This window comes from Phyllobates terribilis, unplaced genomic scaffold, assembly GCF_046119375.1.
Source record: "Phyllobates terribilis strain yellow unplaced genomic scaffold, ASM4611937v1 Scaffold_4__5_contigs__length_816908805, whole genome shotgun sequence".
NCBI lineage: Eukaryota > Metazoa > Chordata > Amphibia > Anura > Dendrobatidae > Phyllobates > Phyllobates terribilis.
Window position 1 is genome coordinate 789,091,350 of NW_027362764.1, and position 21,947 is coordinate 789,113,296.

Genomic DNA, 21,947 nt, shown 5'->3' on the forward strand with positions numbered 1-21,947 from the left:
CTGTAACTACTATAATACTGCCCCCTATGTACAAGAATATAACTACTATAATACTGCCCCCTTTGTACAAGAATATAACTATTATAATACTGCCCCCTATATACAAGAATATATCTACTATAATACTGCCCCTATGTACAAGAATATAACTACTATAATACTGCTCCTATGTACAAAAATATAACTACTATAATACTGCTCCTATGTTCAAGAATATAACTAATGTAATACTGCCCCTATGTACAAGACTATAACTACTATAATACTGCCCCCTATGTACAAGAATATAACTATTATAATACTGCCCCCTATATACAAGAATATATCTACTATAATACTGCCCCTATGTACAAGAATATAACTATTATAATACTGCCCCCTATGTACAAGAATATAACTAATATAATACTGTTTTTATGTACAAGAATATAACTACTATAATACTGCCCCTATGTACAAGAATATAACTACTATAATACTGCTCCTATGTACAAGAATATAACTACTATAACACTGCCCCTATGTACAAGAATATAACTACTATAATACTGCCCCCTATGTACAAGAATATAACTACTATAATACTGCCCCCTATGTACAAGAATATAACTACTATAATACTGCCCCTATGTACAAGAATATAACTACTATAATACTGCTCCTATGTACAAGAATATAACTACTATAATACTGCTCCTATGTACAAGAATATAACTACTATAATACTGCCCCTATGTACAAGAATATAACTACTAGAATACTGCTCCTATATACAGTACAGACCAAAAGTTTGGACACACCTTCTCATTTAAAGATTTTTCTGTATTTTCATGACTATGAAAATTGTACATTCACACTGAAGGCATCAAAACTATGAATTAACACATGTGGAATTATATACTTAACAAAAAAGTGTGAAACAACTGAAAATATGTCTTATATTCTAGGTTCTTCAAAGTAGCCACCTTTTGCTTTGATGACTGTTTTGCTCACTCTTGGCATTGTCTTGATGAGCTTCAAGAGGTAGTCACCGGAAATGGTTTTCACTTCACAGGTGTGCCCTGTCAGGTTTAATAAGTGGGATTTCTTGCCTTATAAATGGGGTTCGGACCATCAGTTGTGTTGTGCAGAAGTCAGGTGGATACACAGCTGATAGTCCTACTGAATAGACTGTTAGAATTTGTATTATGGCAAGAAAAAAGCAGCTAAGTAAAGAAAAACGAGTGGCCATTATTACTTTAAGAAATTAATGTCAGTCAGTCCGAAAAATTAGGCAAACTTTGAAAGTGTCCCCAAGTGCAGTTGCAAAAACCATCAAGCGCTACAAAGAAACTGGTTCACATGAGGACCGCCCCAGGAAAGGAAGACCAAGAGTCACCTCTGCTTCTGAGGATAAGTTTATCCGAGTCACCAGCCTCAGAAATCGCAGGTTAGCAGCAGCTCAGATTAGAGACCAGGTCAATGCCACACAGAGTTCTAGCAGCAGACACATCTCTACAACAACTGTTAAGAGGAGACTTTGTGCAGCAGGCCTTCATGGTAAAATAGCTGCTAGGAAACCACTGCTAAGGACAGGCAACAAGCAGAAGAGACTTGTTTGGGCTAAAGAACACAAGGAATGGACATTAGACCAGTGGAAATCTGTGCTTTGGTCTGATGAGTCCAAATTTGAGATCTTTGGTTCCAACCACCGTGTCTTTGTGCGACGCAGAAAAGGTGAACGGATGGACTCTACATGCCTGGTTCCCACCGTGAAGCATGGAGGAGGAGGTGTGATGGTGTGGGGGGGCTTTGCTGGTGACACTGTTGGGGATTTATTCAAAATTGAAGGCATACTGAACCAGCATGGCTACCACAGCATCTTGCAGCGGCATGCTATTCCATCCGGTTTGCTTTTAGTTGGACCATTATTTATTTTTCAACAGGACAATGACCCCAAACACCTCCAGGCTGTGTAAGGGCTATTTGACCAAGGAGGAGAGTGATGGGGGCTATGCCAGATGACCTGGCCTCCACAGTCACCAGACCTGAACCCAATCAAGATGGTTTGGGGTGAGCTGGACCGCAGAGTGAAGGCAAAAGGGCCAACAAGTGCTAAGCATCTCTGGGAAATCCTTCAAGATTGTTGGAAGACCATTTCCGGTGACTACCTCTTGAAGCTCATCAAGAGAATGCCAAGAGTGTGCAAAGCAGTCATCAAAGCAAAAGGTGGCTACTGTGAAGAACCTAGAATATAAGACATATTTTCAGTTGTTTCACACTTTTTTGTTAAGTATATAATTCCACATGTGTTAATTCATAGTTTTGATGCCTTCAGTGTGAATGTACAATTTTCATAGTCATGAAAATACAGAAAAATCTTTAAATGAGAAGGTGTGTCCAAACTTTTGGTCTGTACTGTACAAGAATATAACTACTATAATACTGCCTCCTATGTACAGGAATATAACTACTATAATACTGCCTCCTATGTACAAGAATATAACTGCTATAATACTGCCCCTATGTACAAGAATATAACTACTATAATACTGCTCCTATATACAAGAATATAACTACTATAATACTGCCTCCTATGTACAAGAATATAACTACTATAATACTGCCCCTATGTACTAGAATGTAACTACTATAATACTGCTCCTATGTACAAGAATATAACTACTACAATACTGCTCCCTATGTACAAGAATATAACTACTATAATACTGCCCCCTATGTATGAGACTATAACTACTATAATACTGCTCCTATGTACAAGAATATAACTACTATAATACTGCCCCTTATGTACAGGAATATAACTACTATAATACTGCTCCTATGTACAATAATATAACTACTATAAAACTGCCCCTATGTATAAGACTATAACTACTATAATACTGCTCCTATGTACAAGAATATAGGTACTATAATACTGCCCCTATGTACAGGAATATAACTACTATAATACTGCCCCTATGTACAGGAATATAACTACTATAATACTGCTCCTATGTACAAGAATATAACTACTATAATACTGCTCCCTATGTACAAGAATATAACTACTATAATACTGCTCCTATGTACAAGAATATAACTACTATAAAACTGCCCCTATGTATAAGACTATAACTACTATAATACTGCTCCTATATACAAGAATATAACTACTATAATACTGCCCCCTATGTACAAGAATATAACTACTATAATACTGCCCCCTATGTACAAGAATATAACTACTATAATACTGCTCCCTATGTACAAGAATATAACTACTATAATACTGCCCCCTATGTACAAGAATATAACTACTGTAATACTGCACCTATGTACAAGAATATAACTACTATAATACTGCTCCTATGTACAAGAATATAACTACTATAATACTGCCCCTATGTACAGGAATATAACTACTATAATACTGCCCCTATGTACAGGAATATAACTACTATAATACTGCTCCTATGTACAAGAATATAACTACTATAATACTGCTCCCTATGTACAAGAATATAACTACTATAATACTGCTCCTATGTACAAGAATATAACTACTATAAAACTGCCCCTATGTATAAGACTATAACTACTATAATACTGCTCCTATATACAAGAATATAACTACTATAATACTGCCCCCTATGTACAAGAATATAACTACTATAATACTGCCCCCTATGTACAAGAATATAACTACTATAATACTGCTCCCTATGTACAAGAATATAACTACTATAATACTGCCCCCTATGTACAAGAATATAACTACTGTAATACTGCACCTATGTACAAGAATATAACTACTATAATACTGCTCCTATGTACAAGAATATAACTACTATAATACTGCACCTATGTACAGGAATATAACTACTATAATACTGCTCCTATGTACAGGAATACAACTACTATAATACTGCCCCTATGTACAAGAATATAACTACTATAATACTGCCCCCTATGTACAAGAATATAACTACTATAATACTGCCCCCTATGTACAAGAATATAACTACTATAATACTGCCGCTATGTACAAGAATATAACTACTATAATACTGCCCCTATGTACAAGAATATAACTACTATAATACTGCCCCTATGTACAAGAATATAATTACTATAGTACTGCCCCATATGTACAAGAATATAACTAGGATAATACTGCCCCTATATACAAGAATATAACTACTATAATACTGCCCCTATGTACAAGAATATAACTGATATAATACTGCCCTCTATGTACAAGAGTATAACTACTATAATACTGCTCCTATGTACAAGAATATAACTACTATAATACTGCTCCTATGTACAAGAGTATAACTACTATAATACTGCCCCTATGTACAAGAATATAACTACTTTAATACTGCCCCCTATGTACAAGAATATAGCTATTATAATACTGCCCCCTATGTACAAGAATATAACTACTATAATACTGCCCCTATGTGCAAGAATATAGCTGCTATAATACTGCCCCCTATGTACAAGAATATAACTGCTATAATACTGCCCCCTATGTACAAGAATATAACTACTATAATACTGCTCCTATGTACAGGAATATAACTACTATAATACTGCCCCTATGTACAAGAATATAACTGCTATAATACTGCCCCTATGTACAAGAATATAACTACTATAATACTGCTATGTACAAGAATATAACTACTATAATACTGCTCCTATGTACAAGAATATAACTACTATAATACTGCCCCTATGTACAAGAATATAACTACTATAATACTGCCCCCTATGTACAAGAATATAACTACTATAATACTGCCACCTATGTACAGGAATATAACTACTATAATACTGCTCCCTATGTACAAGAATATAACTACTATAATACTGCTCCTATGTACAAGAATATAACTACTATAATACTGCTCCTATGTACAAGAATATAACTACTGTAATACTGCTCCTATGTACAAGAATATAACTACTATAATACTGCTCCTATGTACAAGAATATAACTACTATAATACTGCTCCTATGTACAAGAATATAACTACTATAATACTGCCCCTATGTACAAGAATATAACTACTATAATACTGCCCCCTATGTAGAAGAATATAACTACTATAATACTGCCACCTATGTACAGGAATATAACTACTATAATACTGCTCCCTATGTACAAGAATATAACTACTATAATACTGCTCCTATGTACAAGAATATAACTACTATAATACTGCTCCTATGTACAAGAATATAACTACTATAATACTGCTCCTATGTACAAGAATATAACTACTATAATACTGCCCCTATGTACAAGAATATAACTACTATAATACTGCTCCTATGTACAAGAATATAACTACTATAATACTGCCCCCTATGTACAAGAATATAACTACTATAATACTGCCCCTATGTACAAGAATATAACTACTATGATACTGCTCCTATGTACAAGAATATAACTACTATAATACTGCTCCTATGTACAAGGATATAACTACTATAATACTGCCCCCTATGTACAAGAATATAACTACTATAATACTGCTCCTATGTACAGGAATATAACTACTATAATACTGCTCCTATGTACAGGAATATAACTACTATAATACTGCCCCTATGTACAAGAATATAACTACTATAATACTGCCCCCTATGTACAAGAATATAACTACTATAATACTGCCCCCTATGTACAAGAATATAACTACTATAATACTGCCGCTATGTACAAGAATATAACTACTATAATACTGCCGCTATGTACAAGAATATAACTACTATAATACTGCCGCTATGTACAAGAATATAACTACTATAATACTGCCCCTATGTACAAGAATATAACTACTATAATACTGCCCCTATGTACAAGAATATAATTACTATAGTACTGCCCCATATGTACAAGAATATAACTAGGATAATACTGCCCCTATATACAAGAATATAACTACTATAATACTGCCCCTATGTACAAGAATATAACTGATATAATACTGCCCTCCATGTACAAGAGTATAACTACTATAATACTGCTCCTATGTACAAGAATATAACTACTATAATACTGCTCCTATGTACAAGAGTATAACTACTATAATACTGCCCCTATGTACAAGAATATAACTACTTTAATACTGCCCCCTATGTACAAGAATATAGCTATTATAATACTGCCCCCTATGTACAAGAATATAACTGCTATAATACTGCCCCTATGTGCAAGAATATAACTGCTATAATACTGCCCCCTATGTACAAGAATATAACTGCTATAATACTGCCCCCTATGTACAAGAATATAACTACTATAATACTGCTCCTATGTACAGGAATATAACTACTATAATACTGCCCCTATGTACAAGAATATAACTGCTATAATACTGCCCCTATGTACAAGAATATAACTACTATAATACTGCTCCTATGTACAAGAATATAACTACTCTAATACTGCTCCTATGTACAAGAATATAACTACTATAATACTGCTCCTATGTACAAGAATATAACTACTATAATACTGCCCCTATGTACAAGAATATAACTACTATAATACTGCCCCCTATGTAGAAGAATATAACTACTATAATACTACCACCTATGTACAGGAATATAACTACTATAATACTGCTCCCTATGTACAAGAATATAACTACTATAATACTGCTCCTATGTACAAGAATATAACTACTATAATACTGCTCCTATGTACAAGAATATAACTACTGTAATACTGCTCCTATGTACAAGAATATAACTACTATAATACTGCTCCTATGTACAAGAATATAACTACTATAATACTGCTCCTATGTACAAGAATATAACTACTATAATACTGCCCCTATGTACAAGAATATAACTACTATAATACTGCCCCCTATGTAGAAGAATATAACTACTATAATACTGCCCCCTATGTAGAAGAATATAACTACTATAATACTGCTCCCTATGTACAAGAATATAACTACTATAATACTGCTCCTATGTACAAGAATATAACTACTATAATACTGCTCCTATGTACAAGAATATAACTACTATAATACTGCCCCCTATGTAGAAGAATATAACTACTATAATACTGCCACCTATGTACAGGAATATAACTACTATAATACTGCTCCCTATGTACAAGAATATAACTACTATAATACTGCCCCCTATGTAGAAGAATATAACTACTATAATACTGCCCCCTATGTAGAAGAATATAACTACTATAATACTGCCACCTATGTACAGGAATATAACTACTATAATACTGCTCCTATGTACAAGAATATAACTACTATAATACTGCTCCTATGTACAAGAATATAACTACTATAACACTGCTCCTATGTACAAGAATATAACTACTATAATACTGCCCCTATGTACAAGAATATAACTACTATAATACTGCCCCCTATGTACAAGAATATAACTGCTATAATACTGCTCCTATGTACAAGAATATAACTACTATAATACTGCCCCTATGTACAAGAATATAACTACTATAATACTGCTCCTATGTACAAGAATATAACTACTATAATACAGCTCCCTATGTACAAGAATATAACTACTATAATACTGCCCCCCTATGTACAAGAATATAACTACTATAATATTTCCTCCTAATGAACTAAAATACATTTAGAATATAATATATAATGTAATGAAGACCATCTCTCCCTCCCTGTTCTTTGTATAAACTGCAGCGTTGTGTTTACTATTTAACAATAATTAAATCTTAACAATATTTTTCACATTTAAGTATTATTTTATTGGTATAATATAAAATAATAAAAAAATCTAGTAAGTAATCATTACAAACACAAAGGATAAAACTTTCTGTTGAATACCTCGCTGTTGCTATAATTCAGTCATTGACGGATCGGGCATTGTTACCTCGCGCGCCCTCAGATATAACCTTCACACCATCTTTGTCAGCGAGCCTCTGCTCGGTGTCACCATTGACACGGGGTCCTGCGCTGAGACCTCCTATGCGCTTGGTCCATCTCCAGCAATTTTCCAGGCTCTTGGATGGAGGGTCTGATGAGCCGCAGGCGCCCAGGTGGGCAGTGACCTTCTAATCGGTTCCCCTTTGCTCTGTTACTTCAACCGTAACCAAAACATGAAGAGGTGGAGGAGGTCCCAGCGCGTTTCACGCCGCTCCCGGCACTTCTCGCAGATTGCATTCACAACATGTGCTTCTTGTTCTAACCTTTTCCAATGAATTATTCATGCACCCCCCAAAAATCTATTTCAGCCAAGTAAAAGCGTGTTAGTCGTGGATGAGCTGGTGGCCTGAGCTTTGTGATGTTGTTCCTGCGCAGGTTCCGGCTTTGTCTCCATTTATGTGTTTTCTCTTTTGCTTTTGTTTAGATACAGACGACTCTTCCATGTTCGTTATCGGGACCGTGCTCTACAGGAATCTGGGCGGCATTGTCAACGTACAACGGTAAATCCAGATCCTTCTCCGCCTCCAGCGCGGACTAATAGGTTGTGGAAAATGTGGAGGAGCTGATGCTACAGATAGTGAAGCCCCTTAACTAAATGTACATGGTCATCATTACTATCAGACAACTTGGCCTCACGTGATAGATATTGTCATAAACTGTCATTCCGCAGATCACTTTAACTAGAATTATGTTGTCTTACCCATGAAATATCACTCTAGAGTGCCCCCCACTGGGCGTCTGCCTTCTGGCTCATTTGCTTTCCACTGGCCGAGGTCAAGTTTAATCTGTGTCTAGCCGCAAGGATACCGAAACCAGGAACAGGACGTGGGGGCAGGACATTGTCCCTTTACAGGAAGTGAAAGCTGGGTCTACGTCCTTCTACAGGAAGTGGGGGCAGGACATTGTCCCTCTACAGGAAATGAAACCTGGGTCTATGTCCCTGTACAGGAAGTGGGGGTGGGACTTTGTCCCTCTACAGGAAGTGAAAGTTTGGTCTATGTCCCTCTACAGGAAGTGGGGGCAGGACTTTGTCCCTCTACAGGAAGTGAGAGAGGGAATTTGTCCCTCTACAGGAAGTGGGGGCGGGTCTTTGTCTCTATAAAGGAAGTGGGGGTGGGTTTTATTTTCTATGCAGGAAGTGGGGCAGGTTTTTGTCAGTATACAGGAAGAGGGGGTGGACCTTTGTCTCACTACCATACCTTTTTCATGGACCTCATACCATAGTGTATGAAGACCACTACATACTGTCTGATACCTTTGCAGTAAATTTCCTCCTACAATTTGCCCCTACAGTAACCAATCCATGTAAAGTATGATGACCCACCATAGCCAGCCACAGCCAATATAATGTCCTTCCAGTTCCTCCACACAAATTGAGACCCCTCATAGTATTATGCCCTCCCTTCTTCCCCACCATCCCCCAAACAGTAGAATGCTTCAACACATCATGATGGCCCCCGCAGCCCCCCAAACAGTATTATGTTCCCACAGTACATTTTCCCCACACACGATTTCCTCACAGTACATTCCCCCACACAAAGTATGATGTCCCCACAGTACATTCCCCCCACACACAGTATGATGTCCCCACAGTACATTCCCCCCACACACAGTATGATGTCTCCACAGTACATTCCCCCACACACAGTATGATGTCCCCACAGTACATTCACCACACACACAGTATGATGCCCCCACAGTACATTCCCCAAACACAGTATGATGTTCCCACAGTACATTCCCTCACACACAGTATGATGTCCCCACAGTACATTCCCTCACACACAGTATGATGTCCCCACAGTACATTCCCCGCACACACAGTATAATGTCCCCACAGTACATTCCCCCACACACAGTATGATGCCCCCACAGTACATTCACCACACAGTATGAGACCCCCACAGTACATTCCCCGCACACACAGTATGATGTTCCCACAGTACATTCCCCCACACACAGTATAATGTCCCCACAGTACATTCCCCACACACAGTATGATGACCCCACAGTACATTCCCCACACACACAGTATGATGTCCTCACAGTACATTCCCCCACACACAGTATGATGTCCTCACAGTACATTCCCCCACACACAGTATGATGACCCCACAGTACATTCCTCCACACACAGTATGATGTCCTCACAGTACATTCCCCACACACACAGTATGATGTCCTCACAGTACATTCCCCCACACACAGTATGATGTCCTCACAGTACATTCCCCCACACACAGTATGATGTCCTCACAGTACATTCCCCCACACACAGTATAATGTCCCCACAGTACATTCCCCCCACACACAGTATGATGTCCCCACAGTACATTCCCCACACACAGTATGATGTCCTCACAGTACATTCCCCACACACAGTATGATGACCCCACAGTACATTCCCCACACACACAGTATGATGTCCTCACAGTACATTCCCCCACACACAGTATGATGTCCTCACAGTACATTCCCCCACACACAGTATGATGTCCTCACAGTACATTCCCCCACACACAGTATAATGTCCCCACAGTACATTCCCCCCACACACAGTATGATGACCCCACAGTACATTCCTCCACACACAGTATGATGTCCTCACAGTACATTCCCCACACACACAGTATGATGTCCTCACAGTACATTCCCCCACACACAGTATGATGTCCTCACAGTACATTCCCCCACACACAGTATGATGTCCTCACAGTACATTCCCCCACACACAGTATAATGTCCCCACAGTACATTCCCCCCACACACAGTATGATGTCCCCACAGTACATTCCCCACACACAGTATGATGTCCTCACAGTACATTCCCCCCACACACAGTATGATGTCCCCACAGTACATTCCCCCACACACAGTATGATGCCCCCACAGTACATTCCCCCACACACAGTATGATGTCCCCACAGTACATTCACCACACACAGTATGATGTCCCCACAGTACATTCCCCCACACACAGTATGATGTCCCCACAGTACATTCCCCCACACACAGTATGATGTCCCCACAGTACATTCCTCCACACACAGTATGATGTCCTCACAGTACATTCCCCCACACACAGTATGATGTCCCCACAGTACATTCCCCCACACACAGTATGATGTCCCCACAGTACATTCCCCCCACACACAGTATAATGTTCCCACACATAGTATGTTGTCCCTTCAGTATATTCCACCACACAGTATTGTACTCTTACAGTCCCCCACACAGTATTATGGCCTCAAAACCCACCCACACAGTAGAATTCCCCACCACACATTATTATGCCAGTATGATGCCCTCACACCCTCCACATAGTAGGATGTCCCTGCTGTCCTCCCCTCCCCACTGTATGATGACCCTGAAGCCCCCACACAGTTTAATACCCCCACAGCTCACCATACACTATGATGGCCACACAATTCTCTCAGCAGGTAATGACTGACAAATTCCATAAAGTACCCTCCTCGGCCCATTTCCAATGGGGCGCTGCTTCGATGTGTACTTTGTGACATCATTGCGCCTGCTGTGCCTGCTGTGCCTGCTGCGCCTGCTGCACCCGCTGTGCCCGCTGTGCCTGCTGTGCCTGCTGCGCCTGCTGCGCCTGCTTTGCCTGCTGTGCCCGCTGTGCCTGCTGTGCCTGCTGCACCTGCTGTGCCTGCTTTGCCTGCTGCGCCTGCTGCGCCTGCTTTGCCCGCTGTGCCTGCTGCACCTGCTGCGCCTGCTTTGCCTGCTGCGCCCGCTGTGCCTGCTTTGCCTGCTGTGCCTGCTGCACCAGCTTTGCCTGCTGCGCCCGCTGCGCCCGCTGTGCCTGCTGCACCTGCTGCGCCTGCTGTGCCTGCTTTGCCTGCTGCGCCTGCTTTGCCCGCTGTGCCTGCTGTGCCTGCTGCACCTGCTGTGCCTGCTGCGCCTGCTGCGCCTGCTTTGCCTGCTGTGCCTGCTGCGCCTGCTTTGCCTGCTTTGCCTGCTGCGCCCGCTGTGCCCGCTGTGCCTGCTTTGCCTGCTGTGCCTGCTGCACCTGCTGCACCTGCTTTGCCTGCTGCGCCCGCTGCGCCCGCTGTGCCTGCTGCGCCCGCTGTGCCTGCTGCGCCTGCTTTGCCTGCTGCGCCTGCTTTGCCCGCTGTGCCTGCTGCACCTGCTGCGCCTGCTTTGCCCGCTGTGCCTGCTGTGCCTGCTTTGCCTGCTGTGCCTGCTGCGCCTGCTTTGCCTGCTGCGCCTGCTGTGCTGAGATGCACAGGATGAATGGTGGAACAAAGAGCCCACAGGTCCCTGTCTGACTTTTCCATTCCTCTCCATTTTGAGTGTGGAGATAGTTGGTAAGTGGTCGGCCATTAGAGGGAAGCCCCTGGTCTCTGCAGGATGGGGGGCACATTTTTGTTACTTTACAGGAAGCGGGGACAGGTCTTTTGGGTACAATAAGTTGGGTTGGGTCTTTGTCTCCCTAGAGGAATTGGGGCTCGGCCTTTTTCTTTTTAGAGGATGTGATGACGGGTCGTTGTTTCTCTGAAAAAAGTAGTGTGGGCTTTTGTCTTTGTACAAAAAGTCCTCTTTTTCCTTCCTGCTTTTATGCCTCTTAAACTGCGTTCTGACATGAGAGAGGCTCAGGCTTTCAGTTCAGGACAGGCAAGCCATTATATAGCTGAATGCTGGGAAGTTCATGATCGGAGGTTCCAGTTCCTATAATGCTGCCAGAAAGCTTATTAAGAGGAGAATTTGTAACGTTTCTAAGCATATTACACATTGAAATAGTCCATGGAGGCTTTTCTTATAACCACCCTACCCATTCCCATTTATCCTTCCTCCCAACCCTCTTGTGTTGGTTGTCCGGTGGTCCGCCTTTGTGGGAACGTTTCAATTTGTACGTTTTAGGGAAATCCTTACAAGATCTATTCGTCCTATTATTAGTCTATTTGTTCTAGTTTGTAATGTTGGAATCTAGATCTGCTTGTAAATCTGTATTTTCATTTGTCTAAATTAATTTGAACAAATGTATCAGTTTGTGATCCTGTGGATCCTTCTGTAATGTAACATTATATCAGTTTGTGATCCTGTGGATCCTTCTGTAATGTAACATTATATCAGTTTGTGATCCTGTGGATCCTTCTGTAATGTAACATTGTATCAGTTTGTGATCCTTCTGTAATGTAACAGTGTATCAGTTTGGAATCCTGTGGATCCTTCTGTAATGTAACAGTGTATCAGTTTGTGATCCTGTGGATCCTTCTGTAATGTAACAGTGTATCAGTTCGGAATCCTGTGGATCCTTCTGTAATATAACGTTGTATCAGTTTGTGATCCTGTGGGTCCTTCTGTAATGTAACAGTATATCAGTTTGGAATCTTGTGGATCCTTCTGTAATGTATCAGTTTGTGATCCCGTGGATCCTTCTGTAATATAACAATGTATCAGTTTGTGATCCTGTGGATCCTTCTGTAATGTAACAATGTATCAGGTTGTGATCCTTCTGTAATGTAACAATGTAGTAGTTTGTGATCCTGTGGATCCTTCTGTAATGTAACAATGTATCAGGTTGTGATCCTTCTGTAATGTAACAATGTAGTAGTTTGTGATCCTGTGGATCCTTCTGTAAAGTAACAATGTATCAGGTTGTGATCCTTCTGTAATGTTACACTGTATCAGGTTGTGATCCTGTGGCTCCTTCTGTAATGTAACAATGTATCAGGTTGTGATCCTGTGGATCCTTCTGTAATGTAACAATATATCAGGTTGTGATCCTGTGGATCCTTCTGTAAAGTAACAATGTATCAGGTTGTGATCCTGTGGATCCTTCTGTAATCTAACAATGTATCAAGTTGTGATCCTGTGGATCCTTCTGTAATCCAACAATGTATCAGGTTGTGATCCTGTGGATCCTTCTGTAATGTAACAATGTATCAGGTTGTGATCCTGTGGATCCTTCTGTAATGTAACAATGTATCAGGTTGTGATCCTGTGGATCCTTCTGTAATGTAACAGTGTATCAGTTTGTGATCCTGTGGATCCTTCTGTAATGTAACAATGTACCAGTTTGTGATCCTGTGGATCCTTCTGTAATGTAACCATGTATCCATCGGACGGGTTCTCTGTATAATCGTTGTTCCCACCTGCTGTACCCGCCCGTGCCTTCTCCTCCCTTCAGCAGTCAGGACATATAACACGTTTTCATCTCCGTTTGAATCCTGTGGATCCTTTTGTAAAGTAACAATGTATCAGGTTGTGATCCTTCTGTAATGTTACACTGTATCAGGTTGTGATCCTGTGGATCCTTCTGTAATGTAACAATGTATCAGGTTGTGATCCTGTGGATCCTTCTGTAATCTAACAATGTATCAGGTTGTGATCCTGTGGATCCTTCTGTAATCTAACAATGTATCAGGTTGTGATCCTGTGGATCCTTCTGTAAAGTAACAATGTATCAGTTTGTGATCCTGTGGATCCTTCTGTAAAGTAACAATGTATCAGGTTGTGATCCTGTGGATCCTTCTGTAATCTAACAATGTATCAGGTTGTGATCCTGTGGATCCTTCTGTAATGTAACAATGTATCAAGTTGTGATCCTGTGGATCCTTCTGTAATGTAACAATGTATCAGGTTGTGATCCTGTGGATCCTTCTGTAATGTAACAATGTATCAGGTTGTGATCCTGTGGATCCTTCTGTAATCTAACAATGTATCAGTTTGTGATCCTGTGGATCCTTCTGTAAAGTAACAATGTATCAGGTTGTGATCCTGTGGATCCTTCTGTAAAGTAACAATGTATCAGTTTGTGATCCTGTGGATCCTTCTGTAATGTAACAATGTATCAGGTTGTGATCCTGTGGATCTTTCTGTAATGTAACAATGTATCAGGTTGTGATCCTGTGGATCCTTCTGTAATGTAACCATGTATCAGGTTGTGATCCTGTGGATCCTTCTGTAATGTAACCATGTATCCATCGGACGGGTTTTCTGTATAATCGTTGTTCCCACCTGCTGTACCCGCCCGTGCCTTCTCCTCCCTTCAGCAGTCAGGACATATAACACGTTTTCATCTCCGTTTGGATCCTGTGGATCCTTCTGTAAAGTAACAATGTATTAGGTTGTGATCCTTCTGTAATGTTACACTGTATCAGGTTGTGATCCTGTGGATCCGTCTGTAATGTAACAATGTATCAGGTTGTGATCCTGTGGATCCTTCTGTAATGTAACAATATATCAGGTTGTGATCCTGTGGATCCTTCTGTAATGTAACAATGTATCAGGTTGTGATCCTGTGGATCCTTCTGTAAAGTAACAATGTATCAGGTTGTGATCCTGTGGATCCTTCTGTAAAGTAACAATGTATCAGGTTGTGATCCTGTGGATCCTTCTGTAATCTAACAATGTATCAGGTTGTGATCCTGTGGATCCTTCTGTAATCTAACAATGTATCAGGTTGTGATCCTGTGGATCCTTCTGTAATCTAACAATGTATCAGGTTGTGATGCTGTGGATCCTTCTGTAAAGTAACAATGTATCAGGTTGTGATCCTGTGGATCCTTCTGTAAAGTAACAGTGTATCAGGTTGTGATCCTGTGGATCCTTCTGTAAAGTAACAATGTATCAGGTTGTGATCCTTCTGTAAAGTAACAATATATCAGTTTGTGATCCTGTGGATCCTTCTGTAAAGTAACAGTGTATCAGGTTGTGATCCTGTGGATCCTTCTGTAATGTAACCATGTATCCATCGGACGGGTTCCCTGTATAATGGTTGCTGCCACCTGCTGTACCCGCCTGTGCCTTCTCCCTTCAGCAGTCAGGGCATATAACACGTTTTCATCTCCTTTTGGACCAAATGGACCTTGAAATCAGACGGCCGCCGCGATGTGTATTTTGGTACTTTGTGTCTCGGTGAAATATTACGTTCTCACCGGCCCGAGGCTCGGACTCTGCAGTTACGTTCATCTTCTGATGGTGGCGGAAATGGTTAATGGGAGGGAGACTGGCATCATCTCCTCTGCAGATCTGCGGCAATTGACCATTATCTTCTGGGTCGCCCCAGGGGCCGATGCAGCCCCTCTCCCCTCCCCCATCATATCTCGGCTCATCACAGTATAGATGGTTTATGGAGGCCGCGTATGGCTTTCTTGTAGGTGGGCAGTGAGGCAGGACGTGAAGCATCCTCAGGCGCCGTCCTGAATCTGTTCTGCACTGATTACGGGGAGCGCGTCTTTGTTCAGCGCCGCTCTATTTTCTTCCGAGCCGCTCGTATTAAACACACAGACAAGTCTTCCCTCCTCCTTGCAAAGTCCAATTAGCAAAGCGAGATTGAAAAGGATTGTTAGACACATGGAAAGCGTTTCCAGTGAGCAAATAAAGCCGCCGTCTAATATAATAGGTTTTACTCGCGCTGTACATGGCCGTCAGACTCCGATAGATTGCAAGAATTTATAATTGGAATTTAATTATTTTACTACCAACTTAAATCCCAAACATAGTCTCCATTAAATGGGTCGTACAGGATTAGGAAAAGATATAAAAATTTTTTTAGAAACAGCGCCACCCCTGCCTATGGGTTGCATCTGGTATTGCAGCTCAGCTTCAGTGAAGTGAATGGGCTGAAAACACACAACCATGCAGGAAGAAGGTTTTATTTTATTTTATTTTTTTAGGATTGTGGCTCTTCTTGTAATGCAGAAATAAGTGTATCCTCCCACCTTCCCAAAATTTAGACCCCTTCAAAACAGAACTCGCCATGAGTGACCTCTACTGAATGGCAGAAAATAATGGAAATGGCAAAAGTGGCACTTCCAGGGTCAATATGCAAGACGGACCTCAGACTTTACTATTAGATCACACCCTTTTTTACTATGCCACTCCCACTTGTCAAACTAGTTGGGCAAAATATTTTCAATATATTTTACTGCCTCTGAGCTAGAATTGAGCATCTTCAGGCCTAATAGCCAGCAACCTGATGCCTGCCGCACCGTGTTAGTGATGTAGTGCCTCATTGTTTGCATATTCTGTTAATTTTCATTCACTGGAAATTAGTGGCATGCTATTCCATACTGAGGGATCAGATTACAACTGCCTATTTAAGTGTTTGGAGTGGTGGCGGGGTGGGGGGACAGAGTGAGAAGGAAAAGTAGAAAAGGTAGGGTTGCTTTTTGTGTTTACATACAAGTGCTGGATTCACAGCTACACTGCTCAATACTGCTGTATAATATCCTCCATGCTGCTGTTTTCTATTTAGTATTTACACTCCAGAGCTGGATTCACTGCTACACTGCTCAGTACTGCTGTATAAGGTCCTCCATGCTGCTGTTTTCTATTTAGTATTTTTCCCTCCAGAGCTGTATTCACTGCTACACTGCTCAATACTGCTGTATAATATCCTCCATGCTGCTGTTTTCCATTTAGTATTTACACTCCAGAGCTGGATTCACTGCTACACTGCTCAATACTGCTGTATAATATCCTCCATGCTGCTGTTTTCCATTTAGTATTTCTCCCTCCAGAACTGGATTCACAGCCACACTGCTAAGTACTGCTGTATAATATCCTCCATGCTGCTGTTTTCTATTTAGTATTTACACTCCAGAGCTGGATTCACTGCTACACTGCTCAGTACTGCTGTATAATATCCTCCATGCTGCTGTTTTCTATTTAGTATTCTTCCCTCCAGAGCTGGATTCACAGCTACACTGCTCAGTACTGCTGTATAATATCCTCCATGCTGCTGTTTTCCATTTAGTATTTCTCCCTCCAGAACTGGATTCACAGCTACACTGCTCAGTACTGCTGTATAATATCCTCCATGTTGCTGGTTTCTATTTAGTGTTTTTCACTTCAGAACTGGTTTCACAGTTACACTGCTCAGTACTGCTGTATAATATCCTCCATGCTGCTGTTTTCCATTTAGTATTTCTCCCTCCAGAACTGGATTCATAGCTACACTGCTCAGTACTGCTGTATAATATCCTCCATGTTGCTGGTTTCTATTTAGTGTTTTTCACTTCAGAACTGGATTCACAGCTACACTGCTCAGTACTGCTGTATAATATCCCCCATGCTGCTGTTTTCTATTTAGTGTTTTTCACTTCAGAACTGGATTCACAGCTACACTGCTCAGTACTGCTGTATAATATCCTCCATGCTGCTGTTTTCTATTTAGTATTTTTCACTCCAGAGCTGGATTCACAGCTACACTGCTCAGTACTGCTGTATATTGTCCTCCGTGCTGCTGCTTCTGAACATGTGATACACAGAGATGACAGAGCAGGAATCCCTCATGTCTGTGTGTACTGTGTATAGAAGATTTCATTTCATGTACTCTCCCACCACTAGCTCAGAGACAACAGAGAGTTAGAGAGATAGCCTGCGGAGGGGAAACTGGCAGAAAATCCAGGATACAAATCATATAATAGCCCGAAATAATGTTATTCCTCATTTACTCACTCTACAGCTTCCTCTAAAAAGTTTCCCTTGGATGTAGTGAAGGTTATCATGACTCACAATGCATTTCTTGATTGTTTTTTTGTTACCGGTTATCTCATTTAATGGGTCGTCGCCCCCCCCCCCCCCCAAAAAAAAAAAAAAAAATCAGTTGTCCTCTATCCTTTGGAACAGCCCCTTTTTCGGGGTTCCATAACCTCATTCTCGGAGTTACTGGAGGTACCGGCGGTTGAATCTCCAGCGATCAGCAAGTTGTCCTCCATTATGGGGATAGGGGATAACTTGATTTTTTTTTGGGACTAACCATTTAAAAAGATTAAGAAAACTTAACAGTGCAGAAACTATTGACCAATGTCAAGTTAGGAGTCAAAATTTATACTTCTTCGTACCGTGCAATCTCAGAGCTGTGTTATCTGAGTCACTTTAACCTTTGCTAGATCTGTAAGATGACAGGTTCGCTTTAAAGGGAATCTGTCACCAGGATTTCAACCCCAAAACTATGTAGCTCTTTCAAAGACCAGTCTGGCAATACCTTTACATGGCCGGTCCGTCCCTGCATTACTGAGAAATGAGAGTTTGGATTGATATGTAAATGAGGCTGAAGAGCTATGATGGATCTGAAGCCTCTGTCACTCCAGCTCTATTCCTTTCCCAGCACTGCCTCCTCCTGCTGGACTTTCTACTCCTTTGCCTGAAGTTACACAGCATAGAGGCTGTCAGTCAGGCAGGAGGAGGAGGCAGGGAATAGAGCTGGAGTGACAGAGGCTTCAGATCTACCATAGCTCTTCAGCCTCATTTGCAAATCAATTCAGACGCTGATTCTTCAGTAATGGAGGAACGCATCGGCCATGTAAAGGTATTACTGGACTTGTCTTTGGGAGCGTTACATCCTCCTTTCCATCTCATCCAAACCTAACATACCCCAATGTCCTATTTCAGCTTTAATATAATATATCGTTAGAAGACCTAATAAAAAGCAATAAAATCAACCTCCGCACATAAGTTTGTGACCTTCTATAACAGCATTTTGTGCTTCTGTCAAAGCCCCGACTCCACATCAGCACATTGGTCTCGGCTTAGTGCCGCCCGGCCCACAGGCTTGTTGGATGGCGGCTCCAGTGGATGATGTGTGAGGAGGTCAAGTGAGGCCAGTTTGCCTCCAGTTTCATGGCTGGAGATCACTGCGCGGCGCTGTGCCCAGGTGCTGCCAGGCTGTCCGAGTGTCATTGCAGCCCCGGCTGGTGTCCGTCAATCCAGTGCCGTGTTGGCCTCAGTTGACTCCATGGAGCGTGCCGCGGATTGACTGCACCGCTTCCTGTCCATTGATGCGTATAGCACACGCGGAGCAGCGTGCCAACGTTAATTATGCCTCAGTTACATCACAATGATTGGGCCGGATCACACAAGTCAGCGGATAGACGGTGCACTGCTCCCTGCATGCAGCACTGACGGCATTAACCAGTGCGGAGCCACCAGTGCGGAGCCAGCAGAGCGGAGCTGGCAATGCAGAGCCACCAGTGCGGAGCCAGCAGAGTAGAGCTGGCAATGCAGAGCTAGCAGGGAGAATCCAGCAGAGCGGAGCCACCAGTGCGGAGCCACCAGTGCGGAGCCACCAGTGCGGAGCCAGCAGAGCGGAGCTGGCAATGCAGAGCCACCAGTGCGGAGCCAGCAGAGTAGAGCTGGCAATGCGGAGCTAGCAGGGAGAATCCAGCAGAGCGGAGCCAGCAGAGCGGAGCCACCAGTGCGGAGCCAGCGGAGCTGGCAATGCAGAGCCACCAGTGCGGAGCCAGCAGAGCGGAGCCAGCAGAGCAGAGCTAGCAGGGAGGATCCAGCAGAGCGGAATCACTAGTGCACAGCGGAGCCAGCAGTGCAGAGCCACTAATGCAGAGCGGAACCACCAGTGTAGAGCTAGCAGAGCGGAGCTGGCAGTGCGGAGCTAGTAGGGAGGAGCCACTAGTGCAGAGTGGAGCTGTTAGTGCAGAGCAGAGACAGCAGAGCGGAGCTGGCAGTGCGGAGCCTGCAGTGCTGAGCCACTAATGCTGAGCGGAGCCACCAACGCTCCCATTATAGCATTTCACACTAATTCCAGTCGCCAATAGAAATGACATTACAGTTCTTCTAATAAATATTTAAAAAATCCCATAGGATAATAATCGGATAATCCGAACGTGAGTAACGTCCCTCCATTACATACTGAGCGATCGAACGCTGCAGAAGTAGCAAAATTGCAGGGATTAGATTCCAGCGAGAAATGACAGTCATCTTCACTTGGGTTTATCCGATTATTCTGTATAATGGGAATGAACGGAGCGGCTCGTGCTCTGGCTGAAGTGGTCGCGTGTGGAAAGTGACAAAGATCACCATTTGCGTAATAAAAGGCTCGGCTGCTGCTTGGATGTCTCCACTCGGAAGTCAAAAAATGTTTGCAGAAACTTTTCTGCTTTGTTAGAATTCAGGACTTTGATCTCCGGGCGCTGCGCTTCACAATGTCTGCTTTATTAAGGTGGATCATCAGCCATTGCTGTAACATTAATAGGAGCTAGTCTCCTAAAACAGGGGCAGGAATCACATTGGCTGTTTGCACAAAAGAGTGAACCCTCAGGGCAAAGAGGATGCACTCAGAGACATCTGAGATAAGTCAGTATCTGATTTAGTAAGTATCTGAGATAGTAAGTCAGTGAACTGAGATAGTAAGTCAGTGAACTGAGATAGTAAGTCAGTGAACTGAGATAGTAAGTCAGTGAACTGAGATAGTAAGTCAGTTTCTTATCTGATGTCAGTATCGGGTGTAATAAGTCAGTGTGTGGTGTAGTAAGTTGTTGTTCGGTTTAGTAAGTTGGCGTCGGGTGTAGTGAGTCGGCGTCGGGCGTAGTGCTTGGCGTCGGGCGTAGTGCTTGGCGTCGGGCGTAGTGCTTGGCGTCGGGCGTAGTGCTTGGCGTCGGGCGTAGTGCTTGGCGTCGGGCGTAGCGAGCCGGCGTCGGGCGTAGCGAGCCGGCGTCGGGCGTAGCGAGCCGGCGTCCGGTGTAGTGAGTCGGCGTCCGGTGTAGTGAGTCAGTATCTTGTCTGATAAGTCAGTGCTCTGAGATGGTAGATTGGTTTTTATGATAACACATCCATATAGTGAGATAATGAGTCTGTCTCATGGGAAGTCGCCTATAATCTGATCTTCTCTGTGTTCCACCATTCTCAGGTTTCCGCTCGCAGGTCGTGACCTCGTACATCTCAATGTGATGATGATCGTTTTGGTTTTGTCTTTTGTTCTCATACAGAAACACCACAGTCCTGAACTCCAAGATCATCTCGGTGACGGTGAAGCCCCCTCCGCGCTCCGTGTCTGTCCCCCTGGACATCGAGTTCTCCCACCTGTACAATGTGAGTGCATCACTTTCCTTGGTTCAGACATAAATGTCAGTGATTGACTTATCGTGACGTCATCTCTCCGTGTGAACAGACCAAGTTGCCTTTCTGGGCTGTAGAAGTGACTCCCGGCTGTTGGACAATTAAATAATAAAAAAAAAAACATGAGAAGATACTTTTTATGGAGAGGTAGAAGTTCCGTGAGCGCCCCCACA

At 42.2% G+C, this 21,947-nt stretch overlaps 1 protein-coding gene across 8 annotated transcripts in view; it reads left to right on the forward strand.

The window, feature by feature from the left end:
• The window catches only part of ADGRB1 (adhesion G protein-coupled receptor B1), a 911,276-nt gene that overhangs the window by 586,779 nt on the left and 302,550 nt on the right, over positions 1 to 21,947 (forward strand). For all 8 annotated transcript variants that reach the window (XM_073679967.1, XM_073679961.1, XM_073679962.1 and 5 more), the window contains exons 15-16: positions 8,381 to 8,456; positions 21,645 to 21,747. In XM_073679967.1, coding sequence (XP_073536068.1) covers positions 8,381 to 8,456; positions 21,645 to 21,747 — 179 coding nt within the window. The remainder of the gene's footprint in view (positions 1 to 8,380; positions 8,457 to 21,644; positions 21,748 to 21,947) is intronic.